Source organism: Bacillus rossius, chromosome 2 (assembly GCF_032445375.1).
Source record: "Bacillus rossius redtenbacheri isolate Brsri chromosome 2, Brsri_v3, whole genome shotgun sequence".
In the NCBI taxonomy this organism is placed as follows: domain Eukaryota; kingdom Metazoa; phylum Arthropoda; class Insecta; order Phasmatodea; family Bacillidae; genus Bacillus; species Bacillus rossius.
In genome coordinates, this window is record NC_086331.1 from 11,512,006 (window position 1) to 11,528,456 (window position 16,451).

Sequence of the window (16,451 nt, forward strand, 5' to 3'; positions counted from 1 at the left end):
GGGTGCAAAATAAAATAATGTATGAGAAATGAAAAATATGAACTATGGTGTTGAAACATTTAACCCTTTAAATGTTTTATTCATGAAATAAGTTTCCAGAAACAATACATATTATAACTTTATATAGATAATTACCTGTTCAAAAATACAATGTCTTAAAACAATAGGTATAAAGAAAATATTGACCTAGTAAACTTCAGAGGTTATCAGTTGAATTTTTAATTTACTTTATTTCCTTTCATATTTTTCTTTGAATCTTTTTCCTTGAATATCAAATCCTTTTAATACTAAGGATTTTATGGTATTTGAGGATTTGACTGGCCCATCCCTAATATGTTCTAGATGTTGTAACGGTTCGTTACTTACAAAATAAAAAGATTTAAAACGTTGATTGTAGTTTTTGTTTTATTCTTTCCAATTATGATGCACCGAAAAATCCAGAACACTTTCAATGTTTCATTCACTCGTTTCACACATATATCTGCCGTCGAAAACTGCCTTCAGTTCGCTTGATGAGATTTAATAATAAAATAATAACGTCGATTAAGTCCTTCAGTAATGTTTTACTGCAAGTACAAGAAGAATGGTGCGACCTCTAACAGGGCCGCACCCAGCGAAAACGAATCTCGCCCCGAGCCAAATCGCCTACGAAGGTGGCCGTAATTTCTAATTATACCCGAAACGAAATATATAAAAAATTAGGTTGATTTAATAATAGGCCTGGCTCCGACCACCGACGTGAAATTATCTCTTCGTAATTACATTATAATTTAGCGAGAAGTCATCGAACGCGACCTACTCGTCCAGCGTTCGACAGACGACTGGTGATCTCATGAACTCGTCTCCTCCACGCAGGGAGTAGACGTCACATGACCTCACCGACCAATCACACGCACGCTTCATTCACTCTACAGATATCAGCCAATCACAGAACAAGTTACAATACATGAAAAAACCTTTTACACACAGAACTCTGGGCTTCCCCTGATCAGTCTCTTTTCAATTTCACCTCGAAATCGGGGACTCCCATTCTCGTTCTCTCTCCCACACCGTGAGACAGCAGTTATCACTCGGTTCCCATACAGGGGGGAAATTACCGTCTTTATCTCGGTTGGCGGGGAAGCACTGTTCCTTTCTCACTTACACTTACAGGCCTCTCATGCCTCTCTTTCTAACCATCACATCAGCCCAGACACAGTCCCGTGATTTATAATTATATTACAACACGTTAATAAAATTTAAGAACAATAATTATAATACGAATTACTTTACCAAAATAAAATTATTTCGAAATAACCTGAAAAAGTAGGCCTAAACAGGTAAAAATCTAGTACAACGGCTCATTTGTGAATAATTTCATAAAAAATAGTAATGATTAAAAACGTCTGTTAAAATACAAAATACCTTCTTAAACCACATAGCAAGCGAAATTAACATATATTAATAACCATAACGTCTGATTCTACTGTCTCATAATATACACACCACTCTAAAAACATTGACTTATTTATATTTACTTATACAGAAAGAAGTTTAAAAGAAAATTATTTAATTAGGAGGGCAGGGTTCTGCAACACTACAATGTTGCTTATAGGCATCAAGCATTTTATTCTTTTTTTTTATATTGATAAAAGTCTTAGTGCATGCTTTTGTCATTGTATGTTAATGCAACAGGTCAGACTGACAACAATCCAAAACTGTACAAATTTGTAACAACTTGCAAATTTATGTGGTGCTGGAGAAATTATTTCAAGTCCAGAATAATTACGTCAATTATTTGACGGAAAATCAAGAAGATTTTTTGGTAAAAATAAAATAATTCAAAATAAACTTTTTTGTCTGTTTATTATTTTTCGCCAAAAATTGCTCAGTGTCCGCCAATACATAACAGAAAAACAGTTCCACGCTATCTTCACAAAACAGCAGAATGATGGTTCACTCCCTGAAACACAATTTTACTGTTCAGTTGGTATTGAAAACTGAAGTGATGATCTTAAAAACCAATGATGAAATTCCACAAATAATTACCTCGTAACTGGATACGACCAAGAAACACCTATTTCCTGGATGTGAATTCTGCACGTACTTGTACATGGTCGCGTGAGCCAATACTGACAACCGTGGCCCAAAACTAAATTCCAATTTAAAGTCAGAAAAATTGGTTGTCTGTTAAGTTGGTTTACAGACGATAGTTTAACGTGACAACGTCATAACAAAACATTGATGAAATGATGGCATACTTTTATGAATAAAATTGAATCTTTTTTATTGAATTGTCGCTATTTTGTATGGATACAAAGAAGGAGTGAAATGAAATCTACAATTTAATTGATAAATTTACTTTTATTTACACTCATTAATTCAAATATGTTTATTACTTTAACAAAGAGATTATTTTAACTATAACTTTTATACATGTTTGCTATTTAACTTCTTCCAATCTGTGTTATTCTGTTAAGGATAGGACGATGATAGGAAAAGTAGGAAATGAATGGGAGTGTTTAAAGTTTAATGTGCCTCGAAAAAGTCATATGGATGTTTGTTCCAATCGAGTGGAAGAGAGATAGATCCGGCGCAAGCGTACAATGAGCGTAATGGGACAATGTGTGTAACGGGACAATTAGTCATCCTTTTTCGTGCGTGCAGCCGGCGTTAATAGATTTATTAGACGTCACGTCAAAAAGATTATTTACAGCCTGGCTTAGACCACAGCCGAGAAATTGGCTCTCTACTACATTTAAATATTATTTGGTGAGTTGCTGCCTGGCACAACCTTTTGGTACCATGACAACAAACAACACCAAAAATGGTTGGCCTCCACGAGAGGAAGCTCATCACACTACCTTATCTAACAACCAATCACAAATTGTCTCTTAAAAATCAGCCACTATTTCATTTTGCATCTTTTCTTGACCCCTCTTAAGTTTCTTCTTGGTTCTTCTTCATGTCTCCAATCTCAGTCTTCATAGCATTCTTCTTCTCTTCTTGGCTGTTATCAATTTTATTATTCATCTCTTCTTGGTTACTCTCCATTTTATTATTCATCTCGGCCAAGAAAGTCGTTATGTTTTTAAGTTTATCAGCCGCTATCTTTCGTGCCCACATACACTACCAGCCTATCACTACTGTCTTGTGACTGCACTGTAATTTCCCCTACGAGCTTACCTAAACCTCTACTAAAAACTAACACCAACTTTACTACCACTACACTCAAAAGTAACTACTGTTCCTGAACCAACTCAATTCTCAACTAACTAAATTTGTAAAAATGTTTTAATTTTTAAAAATACTGTACACTAAATCTATTATTAATTAGGGCTATCCCACTTTTGACACCAAAATGTTACGAGTATAATGTGGGGAACTGGGTTCGTAAGGGATAGCCCAATATTTACATTACTAATAAATAATTGTACTTAAAAATGTCTGATCATCAGTCACTGGCACATAAAAATGTTTATTCGCAAGTCACTCAATGTCTGTCAAGTACCGCAGTTCGCACTCCTCACTGGAGCTAGTCTCAACAGTGGTTCGCCCCTTACCTTGCGCCTGTCCACACACACAGTCTCGCGCCACTCGGTCGCACTCTCACATTCACATTTGGGTACAGAAAATCCTAAAAATAAATAAAATAATTTAATTTTATGTGAATTCACAAGTGGAAGGGTAATTTTACATACACAGTAAGCTTCTAATTAAATGTTCTCTTGTATATTTCTTGTTTTCATGCCATGTTGGAGAGCAAAATACTAAAATAAAATATGGACAATGCTAAGAGGAAGGGTAGATTAATATGAGATTTCTTTGATAGCTGTGTCCTTATGTTTCCAAAAAAAGTGTGATGAGAGGTAATGTGTATTCTCTTATCAGTTAAATATTTTTATATAATTTTATGTATAATAGCCATTCAAAACAACAGTAGAGCATGATTTTTGTGAATTCAATACTTTAATAGTCAATATTTTAATAATTGGTCACTGTTGATGGAATTGCTGTATTGCTGCTGATGTTGAAGTTTCTATCTATATATATAAAAATGAAACCCGTTTTCCTTGGTCACGGCATCACGCGTGAACGGCTGGACCAATTTCACTAATTTTTTTTTTTGTTGTGTTTGCTATGGTCAGGAGAAGGTTCTTATGAAAGAAAAAATTAAGAAAATTGTGCGGAAAATTAGAAAATTTAAGAATAATGAATTCCTATTTCCCTTGGTCACGCCATCACGCGTAAATGACTGAACCGATTTCACTAATTCTTTTTTTGTTGTGTTTGTTATTGTCACGAGAAGGTTCTTATGAAAGAAAAAATTTCACGGAAAATTAGAAAATTTAAGAATACTGAACCACCATATATAAAATTATTTCCAAACTAACCCAACACTTTGTACAATATAAATATTTTTAAAGTAACCTTATGACGTTTGACATAGAATTGACAGAATGTTTGCTGCAAATATCTTCAAAGAGGATGTAAAGAAACTGTATCGTTTAGGAAATATTTATCAACATTAATGTTTTACTACATATTGTACCGGTACATTCGGTACAGAGCTGCTGGCGCAGGCTATTCTGGCTGTGTACATTCTGCCTAGGCCATTGTCATGCCATAATTCGTTATTACTGTGTTGCAGTTTAAAAATAGAAAAACAAATCAATACATTATGTAAACATTTTCTATGTTTGTTTTTGCGTGATATACTTGCTTATAAAGAAGAATACAACCGTTTTCTTTAATTTACAGTTGAATTTTCATTTTTGAACTTTTTTAATGTAACTTTATGTCGTTTAACATATAATTGTTTTAAAGACTAAGAAGATTTTTGTTTGCTAATAAGTGTTTGTTAATCATGGTAAGTTCACAGCTTCATATTGATTTTTAGAACTTTTTGGTGACTACACAATACTATAATTTGGTATACATGGTTATACAGAAAATGTATGAGAGCTTTTTATTTTCAGTTGGATTTTCGTTTTTAACAATGCCACCAACCAGACGTACAAGCTTAGGCCGCAGAACTCGAAATACGGCAAGTCAAAGAAATATACGAGCAAATCAAAGTGATGAGCAACGCGAAGCGCGAAATGAACTTGAACGGAATCGATATCAAGATAGGAATGTTGTGTTTAATCCCCACAGAGCTGCATTCAGTTATAATGTGGCAATTGATTACAGTTCAGAGCAAATTGAATAGGTACTCATACCTAAGATAGGTCAGCTATACAAAATAAAGTAGTGCATCATTGCTACGCTAAGGCGGTACAAAGTTCGCCGGGTCAGCTAGTTTATAATAAAAATTAATATCATTAAAAACTATTAGTGAATTTTTGTCATGAATAATGTGTATATTTACTATAGTCAATCTTTGGTGGTTATTTGCAACTATCCTTGATAAAATTGGGGTTTTTAATTTGTTGTATTTATAATGTTTTCCTTAAACACTTAAACAATAGTTGTATGTATGGGTTAACATTTTTCAGAGTATGATTTTTGTAACTATTATTGAATGAATGTACATACAAATTTTTTATTTCAGATTTACAAACGTGTAGTAGCTCTAAAAACTAATAATCAAGAATTGAAAGTAATGTTGAGCATTGGGGGCATTGCTACTGCTGGTGGTTTTGGTGATACGGTAGCATCACCAGAACAACGAAAAAAGTAAGCTATATCTCTTCTGGTTTTTTTTTATTTACTTTCAGTTAAGTGATTTTACATATAATGTTTATTTAATTATGTGTGTGATTAATATTACTTGTAACTATTGCAGGTTTTGTTTAGTTTATTGCATCCATTAAATCATTTTTGTGTGTCCAGGTTTGCACATGGACATTGGACAAGGTAAAATAAATTAACTTGAGACTACAAATTAATTTTAAAAATGATCTACTAATAGTATATAGACATGTCCATTTAAATAATAAAATAGATTGAAAAGTCCTAATTCTCACACACAGTTGCTGTTTGTCTTCAAATGATTACTTAATTTCCAAGGGTATTGATACAGGGACAAATCAACACAGTTTATTATTATTAACACTACTATGTCTCCTTTGAGCCGCATATGTATTACTATATTTTGTAACGGTTAAGGCGGCCTGCTAGCTCAATGGTCTGACTGTTACATGTGTATAACACTTGAATAAATTTGCAGGGTGCCAAAGTACTATTAAGTTCCATTAAAAATTACTCTTTATGGTTCTTAAATGAAATGAACTCTCTCGGGGGAAAAAAAAAAAAGAAAAAACATTTATAGGTTTTAACAATTTTAATTTTTCCTTGCCGAACATTAACAGAGCACAATGGCGACCATATTCCGACCAAGACCATGTCCCAATTATTCACGAAAAAAAAGTTTGCTACTTGCTTCTAAAATAATGTCCTTTCAAATGGTGACCAACAAAAACAAAATTATTTTCCAAGGTCTCTTATGCACGTTACAACCAAAGGATACCGTCCACGTTTGCCTTGCTTGTGGGCTTTTGCAGACGACTGGTCAACGAATTGTACTGCAACATTTTAATGTTTTCGCCAGATTAAGTTATTTATTTACGTTTATTTAACTTGTATACTCTATGTCAGATATTTTATTTATTTAAAACGGTAATTATTACATGCTTTATATTAGCTTCACCTGTATGTTTGTCTGTCCATCTGTAACTCTTTCGACTAAGAGTGAGTGGCTCATCACTGTAAAATGTCCCACCAATTTCATTACGTTCGTTAGCCGAGCGGTCTAAGGCGCGCGACTTCTGTGACGTCAGCTTTCGGATTCAGCGATCGTGGGTTCTACTCCCGGCCACGCCGAAAAAAAAAAAAGTTTTTTTTTCCCCCGATAAATTCTAAGATTATATCCATACATTAACTGTAAATGATTCGGAAAGACTTTACCATTTCTTTATGACGTTGCAACTCCAAATAGTTATCTCAGATGGTAATAGGTAGTGTCGGTAACTCATTTCCTTATGATAATTATACATAAATATAGTTTAAAAAACTAAAAAAACATGTTTTTAAAGAATATCAAACTAAAAAGTTAAAAATAAATATAGTTTAAAAAACTAAAGAAACATGCTTTTAAAGATTATCAAACTAAAAAGTTAAAAATAATTTTAAAATTTAATTTATGACAATAGTATATAAGCAATACTAGTATAAATGAGAAAAAAGCATGGGGCGCTTAGTATACAAAAAATATGGCACAAAGCTCCTCAAGCTTTTTTCTCATTTATACTAGTATTGCTTATATACTATTGTTATAAATTAAATTTTAAAATTATTTTTAACTTTTTAGTTTGATAATCTTTAAAAGCATGTTTCTTTAGTTTTTTAAACTATATTTATTTTAAGTGCATAAATCTGTGAATGTTATTCTATGGACTGAATTAGACGTTTGAAATATGAACAATTACCGAGACCCCTCTAAGGAGGTAATGACTTTGAAACGGTAAACGGTAAAGTTAACACCGTTATTATTTGATGTAAATTATTATTTTAGTATTTGTCTATTTAAAATTTATAAGAGATTTTGTGTTCAGTGCTACTGTTGCGCGCAGATTTTGGAAGTTTAATATTAATTAATGTAACAGCTTTTAGGTTTTCGGCCAATCACGGGCCGCTATTTGAAATAAGTCATGCATTGTTAACTGACTTTATTTGAGAAGGTTGAGAAAGAATGTAATGGCCGGCTTAAGCTAGAACTGCTTCGTGACGTCAACGGAAATATATCCTACGAAATAGCTAGAAAGTTGTAGGCATCCTGGAATAAGGATGATAATTATGCATTGTTAGGGTGTAAACGTGCATAAGTAGGCTTTATCTAAAAAGATAAAGACATTAGGAGTGATATATACGTGAGTAGAAAATCGTAAGAGTCTGTTACTCCAATTCAGTGCTAATCACCACGTACCTCCCATACATTCGTCACATCGCTGCCCTAAATGAATAATAAACATTGAGAAATTGAATTTTAATAATATTGTCTACGAGAAACTGATTTTTTTGATATAATTTATTTTATTTTCACACATTTAATTTAAATCAGAGGTCTGATGAACGAGAGACTCTGAGCTCTATTAAACCTATCTAGCCGAGGTAATAAAAATTAAGAACCCAAATTCATGAAATAAAACTGTGTAAATATCGTCTAACCCGAACCAAAGACTCTTACTTGGTAATGAAATGTGCGCATCGTCACTCCTGTCAGTTGGTAATTTTATGTGTTCTGCGGTGCCAATAAACAGTTAGGAAATTTGAAACTAATAACTAAGTATTAATAGTACGAGTAAATTTGAAACATTTCATTTAAATAAACAAGTAAAAATCTTCAATTGTGTGTTGTTTTATGTTATTGCTATTTCACCTATTCAAGTGTATCCATGTATATGTCTTCAAGCCAATCCCTAACTGTGGCATAATATTGTAACGGCCGAAAATACTGTAGAATACCAGGGAAAGCTTTTTTGTTTTTTAATAGCTAGCCAGACGATCAGGAACGGCGGGACACAATGAGGAAATGACAAACGCAGCAGGAAACATTGAAGGACAGGTGAAGCGGGAGTTGGGGGGAATGTTTGCTAACGATACCATAACACGGCCGCAGAAACAAACAGGGGGATTGCCGCGCGCTCAGCGGGTGCGACCTTGATCACAGCGCAGCGAAACTCGGTCATAGGCACAGGGAAGGAGGGGGAGTGTGTAATGACGTCAGAAGCGGAGCCGAAGCGGAACTGTTTATGTTATTAATAAACAGACGCAAACAGGGTCAAAACGGGCTTCTTTTACGGGGAGATTTTATTCGAGAAGTCAGAGTCACAGAGTCAGTTGGAAGCCACGCTACTCCGCCGCCGAGACGACACGACGATTGGTGAGTGACCAGTCACGATGCGACGATGGTTTAACACTAGACCGCAGCACAACGGCCTTATGCCCATGTAGCTGGTAATATTCGATATCTCTCTCTCTCATTTCAAAAACTAAGAATACGCAGTTTAACAATAACTCGGTAGAAATTATGAATAATAAATTAATTTAAAACCGTCACTTAACTTGGGAGAAATTAGTCTGCAACAGTTGGTAACTGCACAAAACAAGTAAGAGACAAATGAGTCCAAGAATAAGCTATAGGAAATGGCCGACAGCACGGTTTATTTATTAACGACAGTATCCCTGATAGGCACGACTATGGTTCAGTAATTATGTGTAATTTATGTGTGATAAATAGAATGTTATAAATTGTAATTATAAAGACACAGAAAGTAGAGGATTATATATGTGTTGAATAAAATGTTAGTTGAAACTGCGGAAATAAATATGTTCTTGTGGAAACGTTCACCTTTAACCTCTTTATTTAAAATGTTTTGCAAATAGGGACCACTCACCCTACCTTAAGGATAATTAAGGAAAAACACGAGTGGTGGAACCGCCCCCAGAACCTAATACTCATGACAGGGCCGTCACGATATCAGGAACACATACGATCCCGGTAGATTCACTTCCATTCCCTTTCCCCATCATCCTTCACGATTCATTTCACGTACATATTCCCTTCATTTCCATCTTTACGGTTGACACAGATAAGAGTGAGTCGACGGCTGTAACAATATTCCTAACACCTGCCAACTGAATGTTACCTAAGCAGTATTGTTTTACACAGAGAAATTAAGCTCTACATAATTGAATTGTCTAACACAAAGTGGGGTCATTCAAACAGCAAAAGGGTCCGCACATATTAATTTGTCGCCTCAAAGTGGGGCCTTTTGCCTATATAGGAAACTGAGAAGTGTTTCCTGCATAGAATTCTAATTAAATGTATGAAAAAAATGTTTTTATTTGACATCACCTGGACCACCGCCGTGAAATTTACTTCTTCACTATACTATCTTTCTTATTTTGTGAACCGTCACCCAACACTACCTTTCAGTACCATGACATGCGAATAACTTGTGGGCGACCTGACTACTTCCATCCATGAAGGAGGGAAGTGGTTACGTGCCCCATACAACCAATCACAAAACATCTTTAAAAATCAGCCAATCCTGGAACACATTACTGTACATGAAAAATCTCTGCAACCATGTAACTGGGACTTTTCCATTCACTGTTTCTTTTTAACACAAATTAACTTCTATGGGAATGTATGTCATTCAGAGTTCCACACTATTATTATTACTATTATTATTATTATTATTATTATTATTATTATTATTAATGTTGTAGGAAATTCTATAAACATCTCCATACCCAGGCATTGGTAAATGCAGGATAAAAAATAATACCAAAAAATATATCTGAGCACACATGAAAACTCAAATAAGCAAGCAAAAAATAGGTAAAAATAACATTCATCAGCATAACCAAATATTTAAAAAATTAAATCATCAGAAATACTTGAAAACATGAAACATAGTAAAACATGATCACAAAAACCATTGCTAACACACTTATACCTCTAAATTGGACAAAGAACTGTTATTTACACTATACCAAAAATCCTAACCATGTATTTAGTTTAATCATAAAGCATAATAATGCTTTAACATAATTGTTCATTAAGTCAGGTGGATAAAAATGTACAGCAGTTGTAATGCATCAATAATTTTAGTACTAGTACATTTTTGAAAACTCCAAAAAACATTTGCATAGAAGGATGAGATTTTAAAAGTCCTAACCTAGTCTGTTACACCATGTGTAGCAAAATTCAATATTCAAAATTTCTAGAGAGCTTAGAAGTAATCAGAACAGATGTTCTGTGTACATGTGATAATGGAGGCACTTTTGGACATGATTTAGACAAATAACACTTGCTGAAATGTGAGATGCCACTTGCTTTAAGACAGCTAATCTCTCCGAGCGATGTGCATTGGCTGTGGTACACATTGTGACCTTGGCATGTGCTGTAGAGAGCGAACAGTGATGCTCCCAAAAAGACATCATCTGTTATGTATACACACACTTTTTTTATTTGTTTAGTATATCCCGCACGATTCATTTCATAAGCAAAGAAATCGGTGTCCAAGTGGTTTGGAGCCGCAAATTGTGGCAATACCATCTCATCAAGGCTCTGTGCAGTGTGGAACCCTTCCTTTGTCTTTTTTTAAACAATTTTTGGGAAATAGATACACTGTGCAAAACACTATCTCCATTCAGGGTAACATTTAACAGTTATTTAAATGCATGCTTTTTTTTAAATAAATGTACAATGAAAATATTACTTGGTGTGGTTATATAACACAAGTTAACTACTTAATGGCAGGCATTAGCTAGGATTATATTGTCTAAGAAATAGCTGTATTGTGGCATTTAGTGAAATTTCTGTTGGATGACATTTTTGGGTCTTTTGTTTCAAATACAGGCTCACACTTATAGTGATGAACATAATTTCATGAAGATTAATCATGGCTTCACATTTTTGCCTGTTTCAGATTCATACACGACTTACTGGCACTGTTGACCAAGTGCAGTTTGGATGGTGTTGATTTTGATTGGGAATTTCCAGCGTGGGAATCAGACCCATCAGAGCGACAGCACTTTACTGAATTTCTGAGCGAGTTGCGGCAAGAGATTGTGAAGAAGAAACTGGAGCTGCTCGTTAGCGTGGCCGTTGCGGCCCCTAAACCCATTGTCGATGTGGCCTATGATGTTCCTCAGATGGCCCAGTGAGTAAAACATAACAGCTGTGTGATCGAAGATGTTGTTTCAAAGTTATACATGTAACCTATTGTAGACGTGGCCTATGATGTTCCTCAGATGGCCCAGTGAGTAAAACATAACAGCTGAGTGATCGAAGATGTTGTTTCGAAGTTATACATGTAACCTATTGTAGACGTGGCCTATGATGTTCCTCAGATGGCCCAGTGAGTAAAACATAACAGCTGAGTGATCGAAGATGTTGTTTCCAAGTTATACATGTAACCTATTGTAGACGTGGCCTATGATGTTCCTCAGATGGCCCAGTGAGTATAACAGCTGAGTGATCGAAGATGATGTTTCCAAGTTATACATGTAACTAAGCAAAGTAATTTTTTTAGCATTTTGACAGAAGTAATCATAAAATATTCTTTAAAATACTAATGACGACTGAAAATAATTCAGTTATGTTGGGTACTCGATGATTACCAGCTGTGAGGGTGAGTAGCGTGCTGTTGCTTCACTAGAAGTTAATATCCATGTATGTGCACCCATGCAATCGCTACCTGCACGTGTCAATTTGAAACGAACGTACGTATTGTAACCATAGTAACAAGGTAGTTAAGTTGTAGTGAGGTTTACAACCATTACTCTGGCCGACTCTGTGGTCTGCTCCGTCCTGGTCGCTCGTCTGGCTGGTGTGCCCACTCGTGCTAGTGTGTCCTCCCCAGGACACAGCTGACGCCCGGGGTCGGTCGAGCCCTCAGTCACTGTCGCAGCAGGCGGCCACTCCCCGATGTTGGTGTCACTGTGACATCCCGGTCATGTCCATAGTTATAAGATTTTAAAAATAAAATTAATATTTTTATTGGCATTTAACAAACACATAACTAACACATTTACTTATCAATTTATCTTTTTTTTTTTACAATATGATGTTTGGCTATCTTGTAATTTGTTTACATTTGGCAATTTCAAATTACATATTTTTGACAGTAGGTAAAAAATCTGGCATGAAACTGGAACAGAAATTTTTTTAAGTACACTTTATTTTATTAATGAACTTACAGAAAAACATAGTTCAATTTTAGTTTCTAGTGAATGTGGTAATAGTGTGAACTTTAATAGCCTACCGGTGCACTTGGAGTGAGCACATGATCAATCATGTTTCTACGTGTATCATCGTTATGGGAAATGTAATGTTTTGTTCAACATGAATGCCATTTATTTTAGCTAGCTATAATATATTGTTTGTATATTAAGCCAGTAAGGTACACCAGGGCAAGTGGAACCTAAAATTTCATAAGTGTGTATTCAATCTACCTTTGTGCAAATAATTAGCAACAGAATTACTTTCAAATTTTTATACAACATCCTTGTGGTATTTTTAAGAAGGGGTTCAATTTTCAAATAAATTACTTTGACAGTTTTTTCTCAGGATTTTTTTTTCTTTTTATATACCATTGGGTTCCACTTGCCCCGAGCATCGGGGCAAGTGGAACACATTGCTTTATTTTGCATTAAAATCACATTAGAATGAAATGGGTTAAGTGTACACAAAAATAAATTCTTGTGTCGAATAACCAAATAGAACAGGTCTTTTTATTTCAACTTTTTCTCATAATAAAACATGATAAATGATAACAGTTTTAAATAGGCAATGAACAGAAAAAACAACTAAAATAAACAGCATCATTAAAAAGTCAAACTTAACCAATTCTGTATGAATCAAAGGAAATTGCAAATGTAAATTTTCCACGTTTGTTGAATGAAGGTGGTGGTAAATACTGGAAAATTTCGTCCCTTCGAATTATGCTTCTATCCTCTACATTAGGCCAATGGAAGGTTGAGGATGATGCAATTCTTCTCGCAAATTTTGCTTCTATACATGTTGCAACTTCTGTCAGCTGGCCTACATACATTTTCATTGACTTGTCATTTATGAATTTAACAATAATCCAATCACCAGTCTTTGCTTCTGATTTATCTTTGGTCAACACCTCTACGAAATTCTGTTCTTCTTCCATCTCCTGACATTCTTCATCTAAATCTGACTCGTCTGAATCTGGGTTATTTCTCACATATTCAAATTGCTCCTCTTCACTGCTGTCTTCAACTGCAGCAGTTTTCTTCTTTACAGTTGCAGATTTTATTTTATTTTTTTGTTCTGAAGATTCTTTAAGTTTTGCCACAGCTTCATCTGAGGTTATAACTACAGCACCTTCGCAAACCTTTTTACGTTTATTGTTTAACCTCTGTGTTTGCTTCACATGTTCTAGCAGCAGTTCTTCAAATGAAACTTCTCTCGCTGGAGTTAATGTCTGGGAGGCATTAGCTTCGCCTGGCACTGAATATCCAGGAATGGATGATACTGTTTGTGGAGTAGCCATATTGTTTATACAGGATGTGGTAGATCTAGGAACTGTGGTGATTGATAGAGGAGCAGAATCAATGATGTTGGATCTCGAAGATCCAGAAACTGCAGCATCTGACAGAGGAGCTGAACCAACAATGGTGGCCATCGAAGATCCAGGAACTACTGGGAGTGGTGGCTGACCATTTTCTCTTCCTTCAGCTTCACACCATATTCTGTACTGTTGAGGCTCAACCCTTTCCTTGGAAATTACACTGTCATTGAATGGAAATATTCCAGCTTTCTCAAAACCTTTTGCAATAATTGTTGGATCCAAATTCTAGATACGGTAGACAAAAAAACCGACTTTGGTAATTCATAGCCGTAATTTTTTCTTTGCCATTTTGTTATTTCTTCATCCCAGCATACTTTCAGCGATTTTAAAACGCAGAGGTCCATAGGCTGGAGAACATGTGTTGTATGTGCTGGAAATTTCAAAATGATGATTCCCTCCTCTCTTGCTTTCTCTATGAGTGAGACACTAAAATGTGAATTGTGTCCATCATAGATCAAAACAATTGGCCTTGCTGGGGGAACATTTCTGAGAAAACTATTTGTAAAATAATTTAGGAATGTGACACTGTCCATCCACCCATTCTTTGAGGCAGCATAAGTCATGTTAGGGAACTCATCTTTTTCTGGGATCCAAGAGTCCCAAACATATTTGCCTTTGAACACGACAAGTGGCGGCAATTTCTCCCCGACAGCGTTTGCTCCTAACAATACAGAGATGTTATCTCTGCCAGATCCACTTGTGGCTCTATGAGCTGCACATCCCTTTTCCCCAACAACCTTTGTTTTACTTGGGTCTAAGCAAAAACTAGTTTCGTCAAGGTTGTATATTTGACAAGGGGGAACATTGTCAGTAACTTCTCTCAAAAGCTGGAAATAAGCAGCTATTATAAACGGGTCTATGCTTCTCTTACGGGCCACTTCAACACTTTGTGGCTTTTTGATGCTCAAGTTAAATGTCTTCTTAAACCTAGCAAAATAGTCATCTCCAGGAATGCCATTTTTGAATGGCGTTGAAATGTTATTTTCCTTGACATATTGTCCAATAGTCTGCAAGACTTCCTTCCTAGAGAGACCAAAGCCCCATTTTTCCATGGTTTTTGAACCATCTGCTATCGCCTTCTCTTTTTCAAATGGAAGTGATGTTGGCCTACCAAGTGATTTACTTTTAATCCCTCTCTGGCATTTTACATGCTTATATAAGGTTGCTTTGGGGATGTGGTATAGTTTGGAAGCTCTATATAGAGTCAATTCACCTTTCCTTACCAAGCTCACTGCTTTTCTGAGTTGCTCTTTAGAATAGGCTGGAGGGCCCGTCTTTCGTATATAAACACGAACCATACCTGTAAGAAACATAAATTTTCGTACAAGTTGTAGTTAAATTTTGTAGGGTCTCATGCATGATAAAATATGTTAAGAAATACATTTTATAATGTGACTAATTAAGATGAGAATGTTATGTTCTAAGTTAATATTTAATAATTATTTCATTAATGTGGAATCTACGGGGTAAGTGGAACCTACATAGGTTCCACTTACCCCAGAAGAGAAAAAAAATTAGGATAATGCGACTACACTCATTTCCAATAAAATTATTAAAATCCAGTTTCCACAATTTAACTACAGATACTACTATTATTTTAGATTAACTTACCTCAAATATTGGTGTCAACATTCATTACTGCTTGTTATTACCATTTATATCCATACATAAATGTAGGTCGCTACACAAGTGTAAACAACACATAAGCAATAAAAATCATCTTGCCATTTTACAACCGATGCTAGCGCTCCAATTTATATTAAACTATTGCATATTGATAGTTAAAAACAAAAAATGCTAGGTAGTGCTGTAATGTAAACATATTAAGTTACTAGCTGCCCGACCCGGCTTCGCACGGCTATACTAATGGAAAAAAATTAAGCCACATCACCCATTTACAGTAATGGTAAATAATAAAAAAATCAGTGAAAATTTATTACAATGCTGTATAATGTACCGGAGAGAAAATGAATAGCACCGATGGTTTCCCGACTCGTGCACGCAACGTACAACTGATGTACCCGTACTTCGCTACGGCAGTCTACAGGCAGATCACGCTTGCGCCGCTCATTATACTTGCCCCTCCTTGTGGGTACGCCACTGCCGCGCGATGCCCGTTGCCATGGAGACGCAGAAGGCATGAACAATGCAAAATCCTGTTGCCTTGTTTTAACCACCCATGGGATCTAATTTTCGGAAAATGTCATCCTGCGTAACATAAGGAACATTACTGTGAAGTTTCAAGTCTGTAAAATATAAATACTTGAAAAAAAAGGGTAATTTTTGATATTTAGATACCAGCTAAATTTCAACGGTGATGAGGACTGCACTAACAATGAAATAGTCGTTGTCATAGAG

The 16,451-nt window shown here is 35.2% G+C and overlaps 1 protein-coding gene across 2 annotated transcripts in view; it reads left to right on the forward strand.

Moving 5' to 3' along the window:
- The window catches only part of LOC134529099 (acidic mammalian chitinase-like), a 48,784-nt gene that overhangs the window by 8,823 nt on the left and 23,510 nt on the right, over positions 1–16,451 (forward strand). The window contains exons 4-5 of one of the 2 annotated variants that reach the window (XM_063362830.1): positions 5,534–5,658; positions 11,421–11,654. In XM_063362830.1, the coding sequence (XP_063218900.1) occupies positions 5,534–5,658; positions 11,421–11,654 (359 nt within the window). Of the gene's footprint in view, positions 1–5,533; positions 5,659–11,420; positions 11,655–11,692; positions 11,952–16,451 lie in introns of those variants that run through there. The other variant, XM_063362831.1, reaches the window with a different exon arrangement.